Below are 24,427 nucleotides of genomic sequence, written 5' to 3' on the forward strand. Positions count from 1 at the left end.
GATGATGTTACCTAGCCAGGTAATGAAATGTCTGGATATCAAACCTACAGCTCAGCGAGCAAAGCTACACCCTAATCCTTAACCTGAGCTACAAACCTTCACAAACCTTTAATCAATCCGTGGATGCTCCTACTGGAGAAGGAGCAAAACATGACCTTTTGGGCAAGGTTGGGCAGGTGACTGAAGTAAAAGTGGGGGAACACTTTGGGTCTCGCGATCATAATTCTATTAATTTCAAAATGGTTATGGAAACGGATAACCCTTCCATAAAAGCTAATTTTGTTTAATTGGAATAAGGCAAATTTTAATGATATGAGACAAGAACTTTTAAAAGTTGATTGAAGTAGACTGTTTGCAGGTAAAAGGGCATCTGACAAGTATAACATAGTAAGCCGCACAGATAGGGTTAATGGTAGTTGGCTTTTCCCTAGGATGGGGGATTTCAAGACTGGAGGCCTCATTTTTAAGGTGAGAGAGAGATTAAAAAAAAGACATGGACTTTTTTTTAAAACAAGAGGGTGGTACGCATTGAGTCAGAGGTGTAGTGTGGAAACAGACCCTTCGGTCCAACTCATCCATGCTAATCAAACATTCTAAATTATTCTGGTCACATTTGGCAGCAATTGGCCCATATCCCTCTCAACCCTTCCTATTCACATACCCATCCAGATGCCTTTTAAATGTTGTAATTGCACCTGCCTCCACCACTTCCTCTGGCAACTCATTCCATATGTGCATGAAGAAGTTGCCCCCTAAATCTCTTTTAAATCTTTCCCCTCTCACCATAAACCTATGCCCTCTAGTTCTGGACTCCCCCAAGCCAAGGAAAAGATTTTGTCTATTTACCCTCTCCATACACCTCAAGTTTACAAACAACTATAAAGTCGCGCCTCAGCCTCTGACGCCCCAGCATCAGCCTCTCCCTGTAGTTCAAACCCCCAACTTTAGCAATATCCTTCTAAATCTTTTCTGAACCCTTTCAAGTTACACAACATCCTTCCTATAGAATGGAGATCAGAATTGCACTCAATATTGCAAAAGTAGTCTAACCAATAACAGATGCAACAGGACCTCCCAGCTCCTATATTCAATGCTTTGACCTCTGCTTGGCAAAAGGGGCAGTTAGTTTTGGAGCATGACTCTTCAGTACCATTGAACATTTTGTCTAAAATTACTTGTGAAACGTATTCATTGTTACCTTGTGGAGTCCAGCATGTTCTCAAAGTTAACAACAAGGTGAATTAATCAGATTAACTTTGAAACCGCTAATTATGATAAAGGTGACCCGTGGATGCCCGCCTCTCTTTGTCTGACATAGCATGATGACAAGTCTTGCAGGGCCTAGTCCAACCAGTCCATGCTGAACATAATCCCAAATTAAACTAGTCCCACCTGCCTGCTCATGGCCCCATATCCCCCCAAATCTTTCCCATTCATGTACTTATCCAAACGTCTCTTGAATGTTGTTGCTGCACCCATATCTACCACTTCCTCTGCATGTTCATTCCACATGACAGGAAGTGGTGGATACAGGCACAATTACAACATTCAAGAAAAGCATGAATAAGTACATGAATTGGAAGATTTGGAGGGAATATAGGCCAGGAGCAGGCAGGTGGGACTAGTTTAGTTTGGAATTCTGTTTGCCATGGACTGGTTGGACCAAATGGTCTGTATGACTTTATAACAGCACACATAATAAATCAGTGCTGCCTGAACTTGCTTCCCCACTATGACCCTATTTTGCGACTAGAAAATTGTTGTCACCCCTCAGTGGAGAACAGAGATATCATGCAGTAAGGGCCGAGAATGCAGGAGAGTAGCTGTTTTAATTCAGTCCACAGCAGCTATTGTTGCCCGAGCTCGCAACCCCTAACTTTGGGAAGCCCTGCAAGACTTGCATCATCGCCCTGAGCCAGAGAGAGGCAGACATTCAGGGGTCAACTTTATCATAATCAATGGATTCAAAGTTAATCTGATTAATTCACCTCATCGTTATCTTTGAGAACACGCTGTAACCAAAGTAGCGGATGCGTACTCCACAAGGCAACATTGAATACTTTTCACAAGTACTTTTGTATAAAAGGTTCAATAGTAATAAAGGCTTCAGAACTAACTGCACCCTTCGCTAAGCAGAGACATGGGAACATCAATGCCTGCAAGTTCCCCTCACACTATCCTGATTTGAAACAATATCACTGTTTCTTCACCATCACTGGGTCAACTGGAATTACCTCACTGCTGTGTCCTTACGTCTCTCAGATTGTAATCATTCAAGAAAGCAATCCACCACCATTTCTCAAGCAGCAACTTGGTTTGAGCAACAAATGCTGGCCTTGCCGGTATTGCCTACATCCCATGAAAGGATTTTTAAAATCTCAAATGGTCATTTCTTTTCATCAGCATAAATTACCACAAGCAATAAATTCTCTATTTATAGCAGAAAACAATATCAGAGCCAGGGGCAGTTTAGTTTTGCAAACCACTGTTTTTAAACACCCAGTTACGGCACTTTGACACATTGCCAAAATGTCTCAAAAGGGATTCGGATACTAAATTATATTCTCAGTGCGGGGTCTATGGTAACAAACTACGATATGGTCCTAACAAAGGTGCCCATTTTACAGGGTAACCTATCAGATACAGGAATGGAATGGAGAGAGATCGGGCAATGGGCGACGTAACTGGTGAGTTCAGTGACAAACAGCCCTGCCAATCATAATGGATTTATTTCAATAAAAAGCTCTGGGAGTTCTGCCAGGTACCTTGTCATTATCCTGTTACCATTAGCTGAGAAGTGGGAACAGCAAACAGCCGATAGTAACTGCAACTGGCCACTGAATCAGAAGACAATTGGAACTTGTGTTCCTGCTCCTTCTAACCCACAAAAAACTCCAAAATGGTTACATTTGAAGATTTACTGTGGTTTCTGCTAGACAGCTCACTCATCCAACATTGCTGCAATCATCTTGAAGCAAGATTAACTGTACCACTGTCTACCACAAGCAGACAGGATAGTGAAGGCTGCATTTGGTATGCCTACCCTTATTGGTCAGTACATTGAGTACAGGCATTGGGATGTCATGTAGCAGCTGTAGAGGACATTAGCTAGGCCACTTTTGAAATACTGTGCACAATTCTAGACTCCCTCCAATAGGAAAAATAGCTAAACTTGAAAGGGTACGAAAAAGATTTACAAAGACATTGCCAGGATTGCAAAGTTTGAGCTATAGGGAGAGGCTGAATATGCTGGGGCTATTTGCACTGGAGCGTCGGAGACAGAGGGGTGACCTTATAGAGGTTTATAAAATGAGGGGCATGGATAGGGTTAATAACCAAGGCCTTCCCCTAAGGGCAGCGGAGTCCAAAACTAGAGAGCGTATGTTTAAGGTGAGGGGGAAAAAGATTTAAAAGGGACCCAAGAGGCAATTTTTTCACACAGAGGGTGGTCCACATATGGCATGAGCTGCCAGAGGAAATTGTGGAGGCTGGTGCAATTACATCATTTAAATTTAAAAAGGATGGGTATGTGAATGGGAAAGGTGGAGGGACATGAGCCAAGATTAATTTAGGATAACTGGTCGGCATAGACGAATTGGACTGAAGGATCTGTTTCCGTGCTGTCCAGCTCTATGACACTGTCAGCAGCCCGGCGGGGTGACAGTGGTAATGTCACTAGTAATCCAGAACCTTGCTAATTCTCTAGGACCAGGAATTCAAACTCCATCACACTAGCTGGAAAGACAATTTAACACCTGTATTGAATGGCGATTTGGAAACTGCTGACAATTGCAGTAAAAGCCCATCTGGGTCACTAATGTCCTGTTGGGAGGAGGTCTGTCATTCTTACCTGGTTTGGCGTACACATGACTCCAGACCTACAGCAATGTGGGTGACTCTTAACTGCCCTCTGGACAACAAGAGTGGGCAAAAAAATTATGGCTTCAGTGATGCCTACATTCTGTGAACATATAAAAATGAACAGCTAAGTCTGTTCGCACACACCAAGAATCAAACAAGAATAATTGCTATGATTGTGCAAAAGGCAACAAAATCCTTTTGTGAAAAGTATGTGGCCTAAGTTAGCCTGAACCTGTCTACTGCTCAGCTGAGCAGAGCAACCATTGGTCAGAACATAGACGAAAGTGAGGACTGCAGATGCTAGAGATCAGAATCAAGATTAGAGTAGTGCTGGAAAAGCCCAGCAGGTCAGGCAGCATCCGAGAAGCAGGAAAATCGATGTTTCAGGCAAACGCCCTTCATCAGGAATTCCACACTAATATTGACTTTGGTCAGGACATGGCAACTGACATCCCTGATTAGCAAACTGCGACATGAGTAATGGACATAATTGAGCTGGTGACTTTGGTACACTTGTGCTTTTTTTTTTATTATTACTTCACAGGACATGGGTGTTAGTGGCTGGGTCAACATTTGCCCGACAGAAGGTGGCGGTTGTTGAACCGCTGCAATCCATGTGCTATAGGTACACCCACAATGCTCTTGGGAAGGGAATTCTAGGATTTGACCCTATGACAGCAAAGGAACAATGATATATTTCCAAATCAGGATAGAGACTGGCTTGAAGGTGAACTTGCAGGGGGTGGTGCTTCTGTGTATATGCTGCCCTTGTCCTTCTAGATGGAACTGGTTGCAGGTTTGGAAGGTGCTGTTGAGTTTTTGGTGGATTTTAGATTAGATTAGATTACTTAGTGTGGAAACAGGCCCTTTGGCCCAACAAGTCCACACCGACCCGCCATAACGCAACCCACCCATACCCCTACATTTACCCCTTCTTACCTAACACTACGGGCAATTTAGCATGGCCAATTCACCTGACCTACACATCTTTTGGACTGTGGGAGGAAACCGGAGCACCTGGAGGAAACCCACGCAGACACGGGGAGAACGTGCAAACTCCACAGTCAGTCGCCTGAGTCGGGAATTGAACCTGGGTCTCTGGCGCTGTGAGGCAGCAGTGCCACTGTGCCGCCCACAGAGTATTTCTATAGAGTATCTTAGAGGTAGTCCACACTGCTGCTGCTGCTGAGTATTGGCGGCTGTGGGAAAAAATCTGCCACCCTGCCTACCCAGAGCATGGCCACACAGAACACAAAGTCAAGCCTGTCCAAACCATACAAGAAACACCCAGAATGCCTCAGCATTGACCAAACAAAAACTGACAAGAGAAACCAGACATGACCATAGTCACTCACAGACCAGAGAATACACTTCCCAAGACAAACTGACAATAAGCTTTCTGGATCCAATCAACACAGATGTCCCAAAGCCCTAAGGGCAGTCTCATACCCCAGTGACAGGCAGAGAGTTACCAGAATATCTCGCTCACAATACCTGCCTTAAAAGGGACATTCTCACCCAAAAGCTGTTTGATGCTGCCAGGAAGCTACATTGTATCTACAATCAGGACATTCTTCTGATACTACATAGTGATTATCACCATCGTAACTGGATTACTTAATTATCAAATACATTGTCTTTTCCCGATTTTTATTATCATTGTACAGTATTCCTATAAAATCCAGCTTGATTCTCTGTTCGGGGAAGTGTGTTTCGGCTACCTGGACAGACTCCCTGTGCTGTTTCAGCTTAGTCAATTTCTCTTCCGCGATATTGCTGTGTTAATAAACGGTTTGCTAATTTCACTTCGATCTGTGTTTTGTGATCTCTGCTTTATTGGGCTAATTTCTCTGACAGTGGTGCAGGGTGTTACACAATATGTATATGAACTTTCACCTTTATTGTGCGCTGTTGGTAAAATGGTAAGAGGAAATACCAGTAAATGATGTTCTGATTGTTTAGTTTAATTCCTTATTTATTAAATATGTTGGATGTTTGTTAAATAAACACATTTGCCTGTACAGCTCAATGACAGAGCAACGTGCCCACACAACAGTTAACTCTCTAGTCGCCACTGACCTCATGTCCTATTGCTCCTTGCAAGCACTGCTTCCACAAATACTAGCCCCTCTTCGTGGAGAAATATTGGCCACTTCGGACAGAGGCTACGGAAGCAACTCAGCTACCTTCCTTCAAAAGCGCCTTCCAAACCTGCAACCTCTACCACTCAAAGACATGGAGAGCAGACAGGAAAAATGAGGCAGCCATTGGGCCCAGCAAACTTGCTCCATCATTCAACTACATTATGACTGGTTTTCTACCTCAATGCCATTTTTCCCAAACTATTCCCATCACTTGATATTTTTAATATTTCAAAATATATCAATCCATGTTTTGAACATTGCCAATAGTTAAGTTTCTACAACCTTCTGGGGTGGAGAATTCTGAAAATTCACCTCCCTCAGAATTAAGGAATTCCTCATTTCAGTCCTAAAGGGCCTATCTATTCTTCTGAGACTGGGCCTCAACGAGAAGTATTCTTGCTGCATCCATCTTGGCGACCCCTGTAAGACCCGTTTGTGTCTCAATCAGATCCCCTCCAATTCTAAATTTCAGACAGTACAGGACCAGTCTCAAATCTCCTCATAGGCAATCCTACTTAATTAATCCTGGGATTAATTTATTGAGTTTTGTTGAATTTCTTCTACAACAAGTTCAGTTCTGGTCTCCCCTGCTGTAGAAAGGATGTTGTTAAGTTTGAAAGGGCTCAGAAAAGATTTACAAGGACGTTACCAGGGTTGGAGTGTTTGACATATAGGAAAAGCCTGAATAAGCTGGAGCTATCATCCCTGGAGTATCCTCAGAGGCTGAGGAGTGTCCTTTTAAAGGGTTATAAAATCATGAGCGACATTGATAGGTAAATAGCCAAGGTCTTTTTCCCAGGGTAGTGGAGTCCAAAACTAGGAAACATGGATTTAAGGTGACGGGGGAGAGATTTAAAAGGTACCTGAGGGACAAATGTTTCTATGCAGAGGGTGGTGTAATATTGGAATGAGCTGCCAGAGGTGGCGATGAAGGCTGGTACCATTACAACAGTTAAAAGGCATCTAGATAGGTACATGAATAGGAGCGGTTTAGATGGATATGAGACAAATGCTAGCAAATGGGACAAGCTTAATTTAGGATATTTGGTCAGCATGGCTGCTTTGGACTGAAGTGTCTGCTTCCGTGCTTTATGACTCTATAAATTTACCCTTCCTTAGGTAAAGAGGCCAAAACAGTACACAATACATCAGGTGGGGTAAATCAATTTTCTATACAACTGCAACAAGGCACCTTCACTCTTGTGCTCAATACAAATTTGCAACAACAAAGACCAACACACTACAGTCCTGTTAATTTCTTGTTGCACTTATAGTTAATTTTCAGTGACATCTGAACAAGGCCACCAGGTTCCTTTGGACATCAACATTGCCTAATCTCTGACTACAAAGATATACTCAGTATTTCTGTTTTGGTTATCAAAGTTGATGACTTCACATTCTTCCATGTTAACTTCCATCTGACACACTCTTGCCCATTCACTCAGCCAGTCTAAGTCCCCTTGAAACTCCTTTGCTTCCTGTTCACAATTCTCATTCCCACCTAGCTCTGTATCATCAATAAACTTGAAAATATTATAAATTTGGTTCCTACTTGCAAAGTTTGGGAATAGCTGGGGGCACAGGCACAGATCCTGGAGGTTGTCACCTGCCAACCTCCAGAGTACCTGTTTATCTGACGGTCTTCTATCCAGCAGTTCTCAAATCATGCCTTTATACTATTCTCAATCCCACATATCTTAATTTTGCTTCGTAACGTGTATGAGGTCTTATCGAAAGCCTCCTGAAAATCCAAATACACTACATCCATTGGTTTAGCCCATTCTACTCTGTTAGTCACAGCTTCAAAAGATCTCCAACAGATTGATCAGATTTCCCCTTTTCATAAATCCACACTGACGGTTTAACCCTACTTTTTTTCTAAGTGTCTAGTTTATAAATAATTTCCAGCATTTTCCCTGCTGCTGTCAGGCTGACATGTCTAGTTCCCAGGTTTCTGTCACCCTCCTGTCATAGAGAGTTGGGTTACACTTGCTTCTCTCCAGTATGCAGGAACCAATTCTAAAGATGACCACCAATGCATCTGTTACCCCTGCAGCCACCGCATTCAATGTAACATATCAGGACCAGAGAATTTCACAACTTTCAGACCCGTTAACTGCTCTTTCTAACCTGTACTACTTTCTTATGAATACCAATTCCTCCCAGATCTTTGCTGCTCGTGAAGATGTTGTTGCATCTCCCTTGTGAAGACAGAGATAAAGCAATTGCTTGTGTTTCTGCCATTTTCCTATTCTCAGTTATAAATTCCCCTGGCTCTGCCCACATTGGTCTGGGTGAATCTTTTCCTTTTTACAGCCAGTGTGGATTTTTTTTTGGTAATTTACCTCCATATTCCATTTTTCCTTTCTTCATCAATTCCTTGGTCCTTTTGCACTGAATTCTGAATGCATGCAACTTCCCCTCCAAACCACACCAACCTGACTTGGGACTTTACCAAAGAGGAAAAATGCTGGAACTCTCTCCCTCCTCATACTCTGGGTGTACCTCCACCCTGCTGACTGAAACAGATCAAGGCGGAGGCCCACAACCACTTTCTTGAGCAATTAAGGTGGGGAAGTAAATGCTCGTCTCACTAGTAATGCTCACAGGCAAAAAATAAAATACAGCATCCAGTCCCACACAGGGCAGCACACCTGAAATCGCATTTACAGGATTGGTGTGCTTATCCAAATAAGCTTACATCTGCCACAGAGAACTGTACAACAGAGCTCCACCAGATTAATCACCGGGACCAAGTTTCCTATGCTGGGTGTAAACGATCTTTGAACACTATTTCAAAGAGCAGGAGGCAAGTTCTCACCAGAATCTGCGGCATTTAACAATCATCTAAGAGATAAAAGCAAATTGTCTGGTTATGACCACACATTGCTGTTTGCAGGAATTTGCTTGGCACAAAGTGACTGCTTTGATTCTCACATTGCAACAGTCACTACCAGTCACCACAGAAATGCAATGTTTTCTTCAAACTCCTTTCTTTAGAACTGGCAACATAATTAATTCCTAGTGATGAGAACAGAGCATTCAGTGAGCCAGAGTCTCAATTTCAGGACCGAAACTCATTTCCTTGATCCCTATAATCAAAGAATTGAATATCGCAAGCTTGCCTCCCTTGCTCAGAATATTGGAGTATAGGAGTTGGGACGTCATGCTGAGGTTGTACAGGTCATTGTTGAGGCCTCTTATGGAGTAACATGTTTTGTTCTGGTCACCCTGTTGTAGGAAGGATATTATTAAACTGGGAAGGGTTCAGAAAAGATTTACCAGGATGTTACTGGGTATGGAAGGTTTGAATTACAAAGAATAACTGGAACTTTTTCCACTGAAGCATAGGAGGTTGAAAGGTGACCTTCTATGGTTTATACAATCATGAGGGGTATAGATAGGGTTAATAGCAGGCATCCTTTTAAGGTGAGAGGACAGAGATCTAAAAGAGACATAAAAGGGCAATTTTTTTTTCTACACAGCGAGTGGTTCGTATGTGGAATGAGCTTCCAGAAGAAAGGGCCGATGTTGACAGTTACAATATTTAAGTCATTTGGGTAAGTACATGAATTGGAAAAGTTGGGAGGGATATGGGCCAGGAGCAGGCAGGTGGGACTAGAGTCATAGAGAAACATGGAAACAGACCTTTTCGTCCAACTCATCCATGCCAACCACATATCCTCACCTAATCTAGTCCCATTTGCCAGCACTTGACCCATATCCCTCTAAACCCTTCCTATTCATATACCCATCCAGATGACTTTCAGATGTTGTAATTGCATCAGGTTCCACCACTTCCTCTGGCAGCTCATTCCATACACACACACACACACCCCCTCTGCATGAAAAAGATACTCCTCAGGCCCCTTTTAAAATCTTTCCCCTCTCACCCGAAACCTATGCCCTCTAGTTCTGGGCTCCCTCACTCCAGGGAAAACACCTTGGATATTTACTCTATCCATGCACCTCATAATTTTATAAGACTCTAAAAAGGTCACCCCTAAGCCTCCGATGCTCCAGGGAAACCCGCCCCAGACAATTTAGCCTCTTCCTATAGCTCAAACTCTCCAACCCTGGCAACTTCCTTGTAAATCTTTTCTGAACCCTTTCAAGTTTCACAACATCCTTCTGCTGGAAGTGAGACGAGAGTTGCACACAGTATTCCAAAAGTGGCCTAACCAATGTCCTGTACAGACGCAAGATGACTTCCCAACTCCTATATTCAATGCTCTAACCAATAAAGGAAAGTTTACCAAATACCTTCTTCACTATTCTATCGAACTGAGACTCCACTTCCAAGGAACCATGAACTTGCACTCCGAGGTCTCTTTGTTCAGCAACACTCCCCAGGACCTTACCATTAAATGTATAAGTCCTGCTTTGATTTGAGGCTTGTGGGTCGGGGCTTAGAGATAAATGGCAGGGGGTGGGGTTTGGGGAAAGATAGCTGAGAAAGCAATAGGTAATGAAGGTAAGGGAGAAGGTAATAGGTCAAAGGGAGGAGTGATTGACAAGTCTGGAGGGCGGTGCCAAGTTGGAGGCTTGGAACTAGGATAATGTGGGAAGAGGGGAAATAAGGAAACTGTTGAAATCCACATTGATCTTGTGTGGTTGCACAGTCCCAAGGCTGAATACGAGGCGTTCCTTCTCCAGGCGTCGGGTGGTTAGGGTTTGGCAGTGGAGGTGGCCCAGGACCTACATGTCCTTGGTGGAGTGGGAGGGGGAGTCGAGGTGCTCAGCCACGGGGCAGTGGGGTCGGTGGGTGCAGGTGTCCCAGAGATGTTCTCTGAAACAATCCGCAAGGCAGTATCCAGTCTCATCAACGTAGAGGAGACCACACCGGGTGCAACGGATGCAGATGACATTGGTAGGAGGTACAGGTAAATTTATGACAGATATGGAAATATCCCTTGGGGCCTTGTATGGAGGTGAGAGGAGTGGTGTGGACACAGGTTTTGCACTTCCTGCATTGGCAGGGAAAGGTGCCAGGAGTGGGGTGTCGGCTGGCGGAGGGTGTGGACCTAATGAGGGAGTCACGGAGGGAATGATCTTTTCAGAACCCTGATGGGGTGGGGAAGGAAATATATCTCTGGTGGTGGGGTCCGTTTGGAGATGGCAAAAGTGTGGGAAGGATGATGCGATGTATACGGAGGTTGGGGGTGGGGGGTTCTGTCCTTGATGTATTGGGAGGAGTGGGGTTTAAGGGCGATGGTGCATCAAGTAGAGGAGATGCGCTGGAGGGCATCATCAACCACATGGGAAGGGAAGTTGCAATCGTGGAAGGAGGCGACCAGCTGGGACTTTGTGGTGGAATTGGTCATCCTGGGTACAGATGCAGCTGAGGAATTGGGGATAAGGGATGGCATTTTTATACAGGAGGTAGGGTGGGAGGTGGTGTAGTCTAGGTAGCTGTGGGAATTGGGCTTGTCTGTGGTTAGTTGGTCACCAAAGACGGTGATGGAGAGATTCAGGAAGGGGTGGGAGGTGTCCGAGATAGTCCAGGTGAATTTGAGGTTGGGGTGGAAGGTGTTGGTAAACTTGATGAACCTCCTTGTGGGAGGACAAGGCGGCGCCGATACAATTATTGATGTAGCAGAGGAACAGGTGGGGGATGGTGCCAGTGTAAGTCCGGAAGATGGACTGTTCCACATATCCGACAAACAGGTAGGCATAGCTGGGTCCCACGCGGCTGCCCATGGCTACCCCTTTGGTTTGGAGGAAGTGGGAGGATTGGAAGGAGGGGTTGTTGAGGGTGAGGACCAATGCAGCCAGACGGATGAGGGTGTTGGTGGAAGGGTACTGTTTGGGATGGCATGAGAGGAAGAAACGGAGAGAGTGGAGGCCTTTGTCGTGGTGGATCAATGTGTACAGGGACTGGATGTTCATGGTGAATATGAGGCATTGGGGGGCTGAGGAAACGAAAACCTTGGAGGTACTGAAGGGCATGCGTAGTGTCACTAACATAGGTGAGGAGCTCCAGGACTAAAGGGGACAGGATGGTGGCGATGTAGGAAGAGGGGAGTTCGGTGGGACAGGCGCAGGCTGAGACAATGGGTCAACTGGGGTAGTCAGCCCACACCACACTCCTGGTACCTTTCTCTGCCACTGCAGGAGGTGCAAACCCTGCAAATTAGATCTGTATTCGTTGCAGTGGCAGGAAGCAGAGCGACGGTTGAAGGGTGTTTATCAAACTGAAAGTCTGTCTCCAAAGGAATCCCACAGAGGTCGGTTTTAGGTGGTTTGTGGTTTATATGTGATTTAAACTGACCAAGACTCCTACACTGAAGTAAGTGTGCAGATGATACAAAAATTGGTGGGGTGATAAAGATGGAGGAAGGCCACCTTAGACTACAAGAAAATAAAAAGGGGCTGACTAGTGGCAAATAGTATTCAAGCTGGATAAATGTGAAGTGCTACATTTGGGTAGAACAAATAAGGCAAGCAAAAATATGAAGGTAGGATTCTGGGCAGCACCGAGAATCAGAGCGCCCATGGTGTGCACATATGTTGGTCCCTTAAGGTAATCAGATGCATAAAGTGGTTAAGAGGTTATCAAAAATCACAGAGGGACCTTGATCAAATGGGGAAGTGGGCGGAGGATTAGCAAATACAATCCAACACAAATAAATGTGAGGTGTTGCACTTTGGAAAGTCAAACCAAGGTAGGACTTAATACAGTAAATGGTAAGATCCTGAGGAGTGGTGTGGAACTGAGAGACCTAGGAGTACAAGTACATCGTTCTTTGAAAACAGCATCACAGGTCGACAGGGTGAAGGCGGCATTTAGCATGTTGACATTCATCGGTCAAGGCTTTGAGTATAGAAGCTGGCATATTACAGTTGTATAAGTTGTTGATGAGGCCACACTTGGAGCATTGGGAATAGTTTTGGTCACCCTGTTATAGGAAAGACGTAGTTAAACTGGAAAGAGTGCAAAGATGATTTATGAGAATGTTGCCAAGACTAGTATGCCTGGGTTATAGGGAGAGGTTGGCCAGGATAGGCCTTTATTCCTTGGAATATAGGAGAATGAGGAGTGACCTTATTGAGGTGTATAAAATCATGAGGGAGATGGATAGAATGAATGCATATAGTCTTTTTCCCAGGGATGGTGAATTGAAAACTAGAGGGCATAGATTTAAGACGAGAGGGGAAAGAGTTAAGACAGACCTGATGGGCAATTTCTTCACAGAGAGAGATGCGTATATGGAATGAGCTGCCAGAGAAGACAGCAACATTTCAAAAATAATTGAATAGATTCATGGATGGGAAGGGTTTAGAGGGATATGGACCAATTGCGGGCAATTGAAACTAGCTGAGTCAGCATGGACCAGTTTGGGCCAAAGGGCCTGTTTCCATGCTATATTATTTTATGAAGGCATATGGGATACTTGCGTTTATTAGCTGAGGCACAGAGTTTAAGAGCAGATGGGTTATGCTGGAAGATGTTGGTTTGGCCACAGCTAGAGTATGTATGCAGTTCTGGAATCCACATTATAGGGGGATGTGGTAGCACCGGAGAAGGTGCAGAGGAGATTTACCAGGATGTTGCCTGGGCTAGAAGTTTCAATGACAGAGTGGATGTTTACCATGAAGCACAGGAGACAGAGGGGACATGACAATTATTAGGGGCGTAGATAGGGCAGACAGGAAGAACCTTTTCCCCTTGATGGAGGGATCAATGACCAGAGGACATAGTTTTAAGGTAAGGGTGGGATGTTCAGAGGAACTGCAAGGAAAAACGTTTTCCACCCAGAGGGTGGTGGGAATTTGGAGCTCACTGCCATAAGGGTGATACGACAGAAACCTCAATGTTTAATAAGTATTTAGGTGTGCACGAGGCATGCAAAACTATGGGGCAAGTGTTGGAAAATGGGGTTAGAATGCTATTTGGTTGGTTTTGACCAGTGGGAATGCAACGGACCTTTTTCTGGCTATATATTTCTATAACGATGACTCTAACAGTGAACATCCTTCACTAAATTCTATCATGGGATGTTGACGTCACTGGCAAGGCCAGATTATTTGCCTACTCCTAATTGCCCTTGAGGGTCATTAAGAGTCAGTCCCATAATTGTAGGTCTGGTGTCACATGTAGGTCAGATTGGTCAAGGTTGGCAGATTTTCTTCCTAAAATGAACCAGATGGGTATTTATGACAATTTATTCATGGTCACTATTACAGGACTTCAGATTTTTTTGTTTCTTCAATGAATTGAATTTAAATTCTAGCAAAGGTGAGATCTAAAGTCACATCCCTGCAGTATTATCCTGGGTATCTGCATTACTAAAGCATGGAGGTTACCCCCAAGTCTCCTCTTTATCATCACGGGCTCAATAGTCCAACGTGAGTCAATCTCTCTCAGTGGATTTCTCCAAGGTTACTCCTTACCTGCACTGTGACTACGATGAGCTTCAATATTTGCACAATAAGTTTGAAGGGTTTCCGGCCCTTCGCTCGGAATTTGTCGCAGGGACTCATGAAGAAATATTTTAGTTTCCTCCTCAGTTCTTCCTCTTGCCCCTGGCACAGGTGGGTAGGCTGAGGGCCCACAACATGGTCACTGTCCTGGGAACCATAGCTGTTCACCGGAGTCAGCAGCTTCGCACTTTCTGAACAGAGAGAAGAAAAATACCAAATGGGATCTAGTGTTACACTTTCAGTCAAGCAGCAAACATTAGCCTTGGTTATTAAGTCCAACTCCCAGCCTGACACAATGGCATTCAAAAGGTGCTGGAAGCAGAGACATTGAATATTTTTAAGACAGAGATGGATACATTCTTGATGAGCAAGGTGGGGGGCAGGCTATTAGTCTACGGGACATGAAATAATCAGGAGAAAGTGAGCACTGCAGAAGTTGGAGATCAGAGTTGAGAGTGAAGTGCTGGAAAAGCACAGCAGGACAAGCAGCACCCAAGGAGCAGGAGAATCGATGTTTCAGGGAAGAGCCCTTCATCAGGAATGAGGCTTGTGAGCCAAGTGGGTGGAGAGATATCGGGTGGTGCTGAGATGGGAAGTAGCTGAGAGTTAGATAGGTAGACAGAGATGGGCGTAGTGGCGATACCTGTCCTATCTGTCCATCTTCCTTCACACCTATCTGCTCCGCCCTCCTCTCTGACCTATCACGATTACGCCCATCTCCGTCTACCTATCGCACTCTCAGCTACCTCCACCTCTCCCCCTTATTTATCTCTCTACCCCCTCGGCTCACAAGCCATATTCCTGATGAAAGGCTCTTGCCCGAAACATTGATTCCCCTGCTCCTTGGATGCTGCCAGATCTGCTGTGCTTTTCCAGCTCCCCACTAACGACATGGAATAATCATAAGTGACGATCTAATTAAATGGCAGAGCAGACTAGACTAGACTAGGCTTATCCCTATCACAATTTGTGCCTCCCTTTTGCTCAGAGGAAACTGTTCCAAGATGTCACCACTACTTCACCTTGTGCCATAAGCCATGTCACAACAGTACAAAGCAAATGGCTTTCTCAAGGCACTAACTACACCTCATGTGGTATGCGAATCCAAAGCACCTTCTTCATCTGAAGAGTTAAAGATGGAGGGCTTCCACTTGAGGAGAGGTTCCCTCATCGACACTCCTTCCTCAGTAACTACCAGCATCTGGTCACTCAACGGACTACTGTTTGAGAATCATTATTGGCACAAAGTGACTAAACTATGAAAGAAACAGCTCACACATTGGGTCCACTGTACTGTCTTCAAATAAGGAGCAGTAAGAGATCATGGAGCTGACTGTGCAATGCTTGTAGACGTGCTCACTGTCCCTCATAGATATCCCACTTTAACAAAATAAAACTACTTTGCTTGCAAAAAAACAAACAGGAGGGCGAGTCAGCCATTCAGTTCCTGCAGCTTGCCCCACCACTCAATAAGATCATTTACTCACCTTCACACTCTCACTCTCAATCCAATGGCATTGAAACTTCTGTCAATCTCAGTTTGAGTAGTATTTTTTTTAAAATATTTTTTATTGAAAAAAATAGATTTTTAACATTACAGATACAAAACAATATAATTCAAAACAGTACAAAAAAACACAAGTAATAAAAACCCCAACCCACCGTCATGTACAAATGTATAAACATAGATAAGTATAGAATAAAAAACCAAACTAGCTATTTAACCAAATAAACAAATAACCAACAAACTAATAAATAGTAACAAGTCAGCTCAGCCAAACACTCAAATGTTTATGGTTCCTCCTCCCCAGATATTGGACACGGAAAACACAAATGTTACGGACTATATAAAAGCTCTTGTTCGTGTGGCAGATAAATCAGTGTCCAAATATTCCAAGAAGGGCTTATAAAATCCCTTATCTTATAAAAATTCTCAGTTTTGTGATGGACCATACTTGTGAGAAAAATCCAAGGGAATATGCTCCATAACACTTTGCCGCCAACCCAACTGGCCCAGGGGGTTTTCGGATACCCAACCTAGCAAAATATTCTTTCTTGCACAGAACGTGAGAATATTGAAAAACTTTTTCTTATGCGCGTCTGCAGGGAACACACTGGGCAGGCCCAGAAGAGAGGGGTCGGGTCCTTCTCCACCCTTACACTCAAAATCCTCTCCATTGAAGCCTACCACAAGACCAGAGTGCCCGTGCAGACCTTGCACTTGGAACATGTTGAACAGACTCCTGGTTTAAATTTTGACAAACTGTCTGGAGCCAAGTGCACCCTCTGGAGAATCTTCAACTGTAAAGCATAGGTCCTATTGCAAATTGATATCTTTCTTGCGCTTTCCCAAAGTATCGTCCCATGCCTCGGAGGAAACTTCAACACCCTGCTCTCTCTCCCACATCCTGCAGAGTCGATCAAACTCATCTGAGGGGGCACTCCCCAATTGATGATATAAAGTACTGACAGTGATTTTTAGCACTGAGCACACCCCTCTCTACGCCGGATTTGTAGGGATCAGTCAAAAGTGAAGCTTTTTTTGAATAAAGTCCCTAAAAAAATGAAAGAGGTCCCTATTAGATAGCTCATATTTCCGTATCAACTGATCGAAGGACATTACGTCTCCCTCAAATAAACTGCCCATGCAAGACACACTCCAGCTGCCCAATGTTTGAATCCTGAATCCATCATCCCCTGTTGAAAACCGAGCATACCGACAAAAGGTGTAAAAGAAGATGTTTTGCCAATACTGTCTTCCCTCTGCCGAATTGCCCTCCATGCTTTAACAACATTGAAGACTATTGGGTTATGGCAATATTCCCTAACTGTCCTCATTTTGCCCAAAAACAGAAAACTGGTAAGGGGGCACCTTGCCTGGGAGGCTTCGATATCTAACCATTTTGGATGTAGGTTTGCTCGCTGAGCTGAAAGGTTCATTTCCAGATGTTTTGTTACCTTAACAGGTAACATCTTCAGTGGACCTCATGTGAAGCAATGCTAAAAATTCCTGCTTTCTATTTATATGTTTGGGTTTCCTTGGGCTGGTGATGTCATTTCCTGTGAAGACACTTCCTGTTCCTTTTCTCAGGGGGGTGGTGGATGGGGTCTAACTTGGTGCGTTTGCTGATGGCATTCCAACCAGAACTCTATGCTTCTAGGAATTCTTGTGCATGTCTTTGTTTGGCTTGTCCTAGGATGGATGTATTGTCCCAGTCAAAGTGTCCTTCCTCATCCGTTTATCAGGATACTAGTGAGAGAGGGTCATGTGTCTAGTTGGTGTTCATGTATCCTGCTGGCTAGTTTTCTGCCTGTTTGTCCAATGTAGACTAGACTACTTAGTGTGGAAACAGGCCCTTCGACCCAACAAGTCCACACCCACCCACCGAAGCGCAACCCACCCAGACCTTTCCCCTACATTTACCTCTTCATCTAACACTACGGGCAATTTAGCATGGCCAATTCACCCTAACCTGCACTTTTTTGAATTGTGGGAGGAAACCGGAGCACCCAGAGGAAACCCACGCAGATACGGGGAGAATGTGCAAACTCCACACAGAGTCGCCTGAGGTGGGAATTGAACCCGGGTCTCTGGTGCTGAGAGGCAGCAGTGCTAACCACTGTGCCACCATGCTGCCCACTGTAGTATTTGTTTGTACAGAGTATGAGAGAGGATTTTAAAGTCCACATTTAAAAGTGAAATGGGCATGTGTGAAGCTGAGTCCTCCAGGACCTTCCCTTTTTTAAGCATAAGTGAAATATTGGCCACACTCAAATGGCAGCAGATAATCATGAGTGTATGAATCATTAAACATATTGAGCATCGAGCTTGACAGTATGTTTATAAATTCCTTACAGAATTCACTGGGAAGCTCGTCAGGAATGGGCGCCTTTCCACTCTGTAGCTGCCTCACAGCATCCTGCACTTCTTGCTCTGATAAGGGAACATTGAGAAAGGACTCTTGTTCGGGGGTCACGCCCGATCCTTAAAAAAATTCCATTTTGGCCCATCCTCCTCACAATCCTCAGATTGGTATAACTTAGAGTAAAATCTCTGGAATGTCACATTTATTTTTTTTAGCGTCACATGTTAGGCTCCCAGACCCTTCCCTAATCACCGTAATGCCTTGAGGGGGCGCTCCTTTTCCTAGCGAGATATGCTAAGTATTTGCCTGGCCTGTCACCATATTTTAAGATATTCAGCATTTGTTTTCCATGAATATTTGGAATTTAAATCAAAACTGAAACTGTTTCCTGTGCTTTAGCAACTGAAGAGGCATTGTTGTTTTCTTGCTGTTCCAGATTTTTGAAATACGTTTCCTGACAGCTTTCACAGTAGCCAGGTATCAATTTGTTACAGGAAAATAATTTTTGAATAACCCTGAATGGGGTCTCCTGAGGGTTTGATTTTAGGACCATCGATTGTTGTTGATAGTTAAGGCAATATAACTTAGAAGTTTATGGATTATATAAAACTCGATAATGTCATAAATAGTGAACAGAGTAACAGACTTTAAGAATTCAAATAATGTTGAAATAGGCTGACACGATTTAGTGTAGTTAAATGCGTGACTGTCTATACTGATAACCACTTGGCATGGAAGGCATGAGAGAAGAAATGCAAAGATACTTTCAGCAGCTAACATCCTCTCTTGAGTTTCTCCATTCACAGGTAAAGCACATCTTCAGACCACTGCCCACCCCTCCACAACCTGATCCAACGGATTCAATCAGCTCCGCAGTCACGAGCATGAAAAGTGAAGCAGCTAACAACAATCAAGGTCTGTAGACTTTGTGTCAGTGGCCTTACTATGGACATTAAACCACGTGAGCTTTACCTTATCTTTCGATCATTTACGGTTATGATGGTTCATTGACCAAGCTAACATCAAAACGGCCAGTTGGCTTTGTTACATTTAACAGCAAAGCGAGAGCAGACTCAACAAAGAATGCTGCATTCACTGAGCCTGCAGTTGCAGCTGCTGCACTGCACACTCAGGCGCTGGTATCCTCCATTTGAAGCATCTTCGGAAGGATGGAAGTCTCGTCAGTTTTGTTAAGTATTAGCCGCCATTATCCAAGAAATCAGATTTCTCCGTGGAGCGATAAACAAGGACAGACTGAATTTTGCTTTCAGATTGGACATTACTAAAGGAGATCTTGGAGACCTGGCTCGTTTCCACTTGACTTGGAGGGGATGGAGTGGTCACTATGGATTTAAGAACTTTACTGGTGAATTTTCACATGGGACTATTCTTCAAACTAATTACTGTAACGGACTAGTAATTTTTGTTATAATCACTGCATGTTGTGTGTCAATAACTTGCTTAAATACTGGCTGTCAGAGTCTTACAAAAGCTGGTAGTGCCATTGCGCTGGTTATCATGAAATAATAAAGGAGGGAATAAGAATGTGTATAGGATATAAGCAGGCAGGGAAAGAGCTAAGTTCTGAGTTTTGTGAAACAAGAGGTTCAGCTGAGCATGACTCAGATCAGATAAGAACTTACAGTTACCAATGGGTGCTGAAGGCAAGGGTAATGGGTTAACAAGGTGGAAAAGCATTCATTATATAGAGCCATGTAACAAAGACGAGGTAGCATTCAGTATGTAATGTCAGTTAACAAGGTGAAAGATATTCGTTGAGTGAAGCCAATGATTAATCATGTAACAGCAGATGGCTTAATCTTTACTGTTGATACTCACTGATTGTAACGGTCATCCAATTAATATGTATGTTGCCTTATCTGGATGCTCCTCCCTGTAAAATTACTATGTAGATCATTGAGAAACTGCTGCTCCAGAGAAGACCGTGAACTCATCTCCCTTTGCACATGGTCGATCATTCCCTCTCCCTTAGGGCCCGGAATAAAGACGAAGGAAGTAAAACTATACAGTGTCTCTGAACATTTTGCTTCAACTGAGGGGGAAATGGTATGACACCTCAAGCAACACTCATCACAAATGAACATCTCAAGTTGTGTCATAAAGTATTTTGGAAGCCAAACAAAGCACACAAGCAGGCAAAAGGGCACTCTAATATAAAGAATATAAACAAGTATTAACTGCATACCTAAAACTAACATTTGATTAGTTATCATGTTACTCTAAAGTTGATTACATCGATACTAATGAGGAAACTGTGGATTAATGTTTAGTCACAAGAACAATTATGGTAATCAAATTCCCTCCTGCTATGTAGGCATCTTAAACTACACCCTGTCCTTGAACAGATTTAAGAACCTGTATTCATACACCGACTACATGCAGTCAGTTCCACAACAAACATAAATATGTACGTAACAAGACATCAGGGTCTCCTGTCTTTTGACTGCACTTAGCGTCAAGTGGGAGCACAAAGTCAGGCCAAGACTGGAGCTCAGCTGTGAAGCCCATGTTCAATATGCTGTTATCACTGTATTCAGGCTGTCATACAAAGAACAGGCATTTCAGTACCCACAGAATCTCAAGGGGAATGAATGGAGATAGTGATATACCATTAATATCACTGCATTAGGAATCGACAGTCCCAGGGTTCAAATCCCATCACAGTCCCTGGTGAAATTTAAATTCAATAAATAAATCTGGAATTGGAAGCTAGTGATGGTGACCATAACTAAAAACAAAACCATCTGGTTCACTCATGTCCTTTAGGGAAGACATCTGCTGTCCTTATCCACTTCAGCTGACATGAGGCTCCAGACCCAGAGCAATGTGACTAACTCTTCTTGCCCACTGATATCAGTGTGTCAGCAGACCATTTGGCCTATCAAGTCCACACCGGCTCTCTGAAGATCATCCCATCCAGACCCAACCCTCCTAACTTATCCCTGTAACCCTACATTTTCCATGGCTAATCCACCAAGCCTGCACATCCCTGGACACTACAGGCAATTTTGCATGGCTAATTCACCTAACCTGCACATCTTTGAACTGTGGGAGGAAACCAGGGCAACTGGAGGAAACCCATGCAGATACAGGGAGAACGTTCAAATTCCACATGGACAGTCACCTGAAGGGTGGAATCAAACCCAGTTCCTGGTGCCAGGAGGCAGCAGTGCTAACCACTGAGCCAATGTGATGCCCATAATCACTGAAGCAAAGTCCCTCGTGCTGTACCAGATGCAGTGACTAAGGTGATAAGCTGGATATAAGGCACAGTGAAAAGCCTAATTTTATTGGTAACCTTGGAGAAACAGGCATTGGAACAGTATTCCTTAGGAACTTCCTTAGGAACTAGAAATCAAAATCCAAACTTTGGAACACTGAGTTGACATCCATTATTAGCTGTGCAACCTTCTGACACACTGGTGGTCATGATAGGTGCATTATAAATTCAGTGCTCCTCTTATTCCCTATGGACTGCAGACCACCTTTGCCCACTGTACCTCCTGATGGGTAGTTGAGTCAAGCAAGGCAGTACAGTCAAAACCAGATTATGCTGGTTTTGACGATGCTGTTGGAGGGATAAATACTGGAGTGGATACTGGGAAAAGAACATCCATGTGTTTTTTCCAAACATGGATCCTTGATGTGCACCAGAGTGAGCAGATCACGAAGACACCAACATACCTCAGACAATGTGGCGCTGGGATACAGTTTGAGTTATGCAGTTATATCTATGGAATGGAAATTAGCGGCTTGGTGTGGGAAGGAGTGGAGCACAAGCTGCTGAATTCAGACGCCATGGGCTGCCCAGAAGAGAAGGCTCGCGCAGTTTAATAATTGGCAGCCACTGTGCATGCTATAAGTCCAGGGACCAAGAAATTATCTGAGACCTTCCTGCTGTCACTCACGACCACAAGTAGCAAATACTTGAGGGAGAGATTGGACATGAGAAGATACCATCCTCCTGATTAGTAACCCTATGTTTCACCTTTCTAGGATTAATTGGTTTTGAATTAGGGAGTAAATATTGGGATGAACAGGCTACCACATGCATGGGATAGGCTCAAGGTGCTACCAGATTTCATCCTGTTCACTATGTGTGAACAATGAGGCAGAGACAAAAGAAATCGAGAACAGCAATTTAGCTGCAAACCACCTCTCACAATCACACGCTGCAGGTCATGTGCAAAGCTGCTTTGGCTTTAAGTTCCTCTGTCTTATAGGGAAAGCTGATTCATTCTGAAGTGCAATTTTACAAATAGCAGCAGCTTCTTCACATCGTACAAACATACTGAAAGTTTCTTCCCACTTCGGCTAAACTTAGCCAAAAATCCACACTCAACCAGAAGCCTTCCAATTCTGCTCTGCTTTGTCAAAATACTCCAGGAAATGGTACCTTCCACTGCTTAGGCCTCAAACACAGGGCTCCTAAAAAAAAAATGTTGCCCTGATGCAGTTCAGCGCAGAATTTCTGACTAGGCTCTTCGGAATTTCCTGCTGTATTTTTAGAGGTGGAGAAAGTGAGGACTGCAGATGCTACAGATTAGAGTCAAAACATATGGTGCTGGAGGAGCACAGCTGATCAGACAGCATCAGAGGAGGAGAGTCAACATTTCAAGGACAGCTTATGCTCGAAACGTTGACTGTTCTGCTCCTCAGATGCTGCCTGACCAGCTGTGATTTCCAGCACCAATATTTTTAAACGTGCTTTATAAAGGGCAAGCTGTTGTTACGCAGCTCACTGCATCAATAGCTGTTCAAGTCCTTCAATGTTGTTGGACAAGGATATCAGGATAAAGGAAAGAAACAGATGGAGGTGCAGAAAGTCATAATTAAACAGGCTGGAGACCCCTGCTCCTGTTTCTCAGGTGTGTTGTCCTCCTCATGAAGGCAGACCATGCAACTCATACATCCCCCCTAAATACCCCCTCGAAAAATACCAAATGTACACAGACTCCATCCATACACACACGGAGAAGACAACTGCAAGACTAATTCCTCCACCACTGTCCCCAAACCCAAACCACCCGACACCTACAGAAACAACACCTCATCTTCTGCCATAGAACCCTGCAACCACATGGGATTAGTGTGGATTTCACCAGTGTCCTTATTTCCCCTCCCCCTCACTTCCCAGTCCCAAGCCTCCAACTTGGCACCACCCTCTTGACCTGTCCATCGTCCTTCCCATCTATCTGCTCCACTGTCCTCTCTGATCTATCAAGTGTGTCCCTACCTTATTCTACCTATTGCATTCTCAGCTACCTCCCCCCCCCCCCCCCCCCCCCCACCACCCCACCCCAGCCACATCCCCATCCCATTTATTTCTCAGCCCCTCCGGCCCACAGGCCTCATCCCTGATGAAGGGCTTACATCTGAAACGTTGATTCTCCTGCTCCACGGATGCTGCCTGACCTGCTGTGCTTTTCCAGCACCACACACTTGACTCTGATCTCCAGCATCTGCAGTCTTCACTTTCTCCTCATTCCTTTACCATTCAAACATTTTGTTCACGCCAGTGAGCATAGCTGCTTCCAATAGATGTCTGAAATCAACTGACTGCATGGGAGTTGGGGGTAGGACAGGGATGAATTCACACAGAACACAGAAAAATAAAAGACACGATACCCTGAACAACAATCAGAAATGCCACAATCAAAATGTTAACTTGTCACACAACACAGTGACAGCCATTCTACAACTGAAAGCATTTCACACAGGACATCAAGAGGAGAGCCCAAGACGCCAAAAATGAGCAAGGGGAGACAGCCCAGTCCTATGGATGAGTGGGGAGTCAGGGGAAAGAGGCAGGAGCAAAGCCCTTCTCGGTAACCCACACACTGCTGGTGAAGGACAGCGACTTCCAGCTGTGGGAAATAACTTGATTTCCACCCAAACCTTGGCAGAGATAACCCCCCACCAAACTCACCTGCCTCAGCCTCAACCTCAGACTCCACTCTCTCACTCCCATGACCATTCTTCAACCCCTGAAATCACACTCCTCCACCCTCAGCAGCAGACCCCCACCCCCACACATCATCCTCAGCCTTACCATCAGATCCTACACACTCATCCCTGCCCCCCCTTCACCTTCAGCCTCCTCATTGCAAC

General features: G+C 44.3%; 1 protein-coding gene across 3 annotated transcripts in view; it reads right to left on the reverse strand.

Moving 5' to 3' along the window:
* The window catches only part of mcoln1a (mucolipin TRP cation channel 1a), a 70,996-nt gene that overhangs the window by 46,043 nt on the left and 526 nt on the right, over nucleotides 1-24,427 (reverse strand). For all 3 annotated transcript variants that reach the window (XM_043694697.1, XM_043694696.1, XM_043694695.1), the window contains exon 2: nucleotides 14,400-14,620. In XM_043694697.1, coding sequence (XP_043550632.1) covers nucleotides 14,400-14,620 — 221 coding nt within the window. The remainder of the gene's footprint in view (nucleotides 1-14,399; nucleotides 14,621-24,427) is intronic.

This window comes from Chiloscyllium plagiosum, chromosome 8, assembly GCF_004010195.1.
Source record: "Chiloscyllium plagiosum isolate BGI_BamShark_2017 chromosome 8, ASM401019v2, whole genome shotgun sequence".
NCBI classification, from domain to species: domain Eukaryota; kingdom Metazoa; phylum Chordata; class Chondrichthyes; order Orectolobiformes; family Hemiscylliidae; genus Chiloscyllium; species Chiloscyllium plagiosum.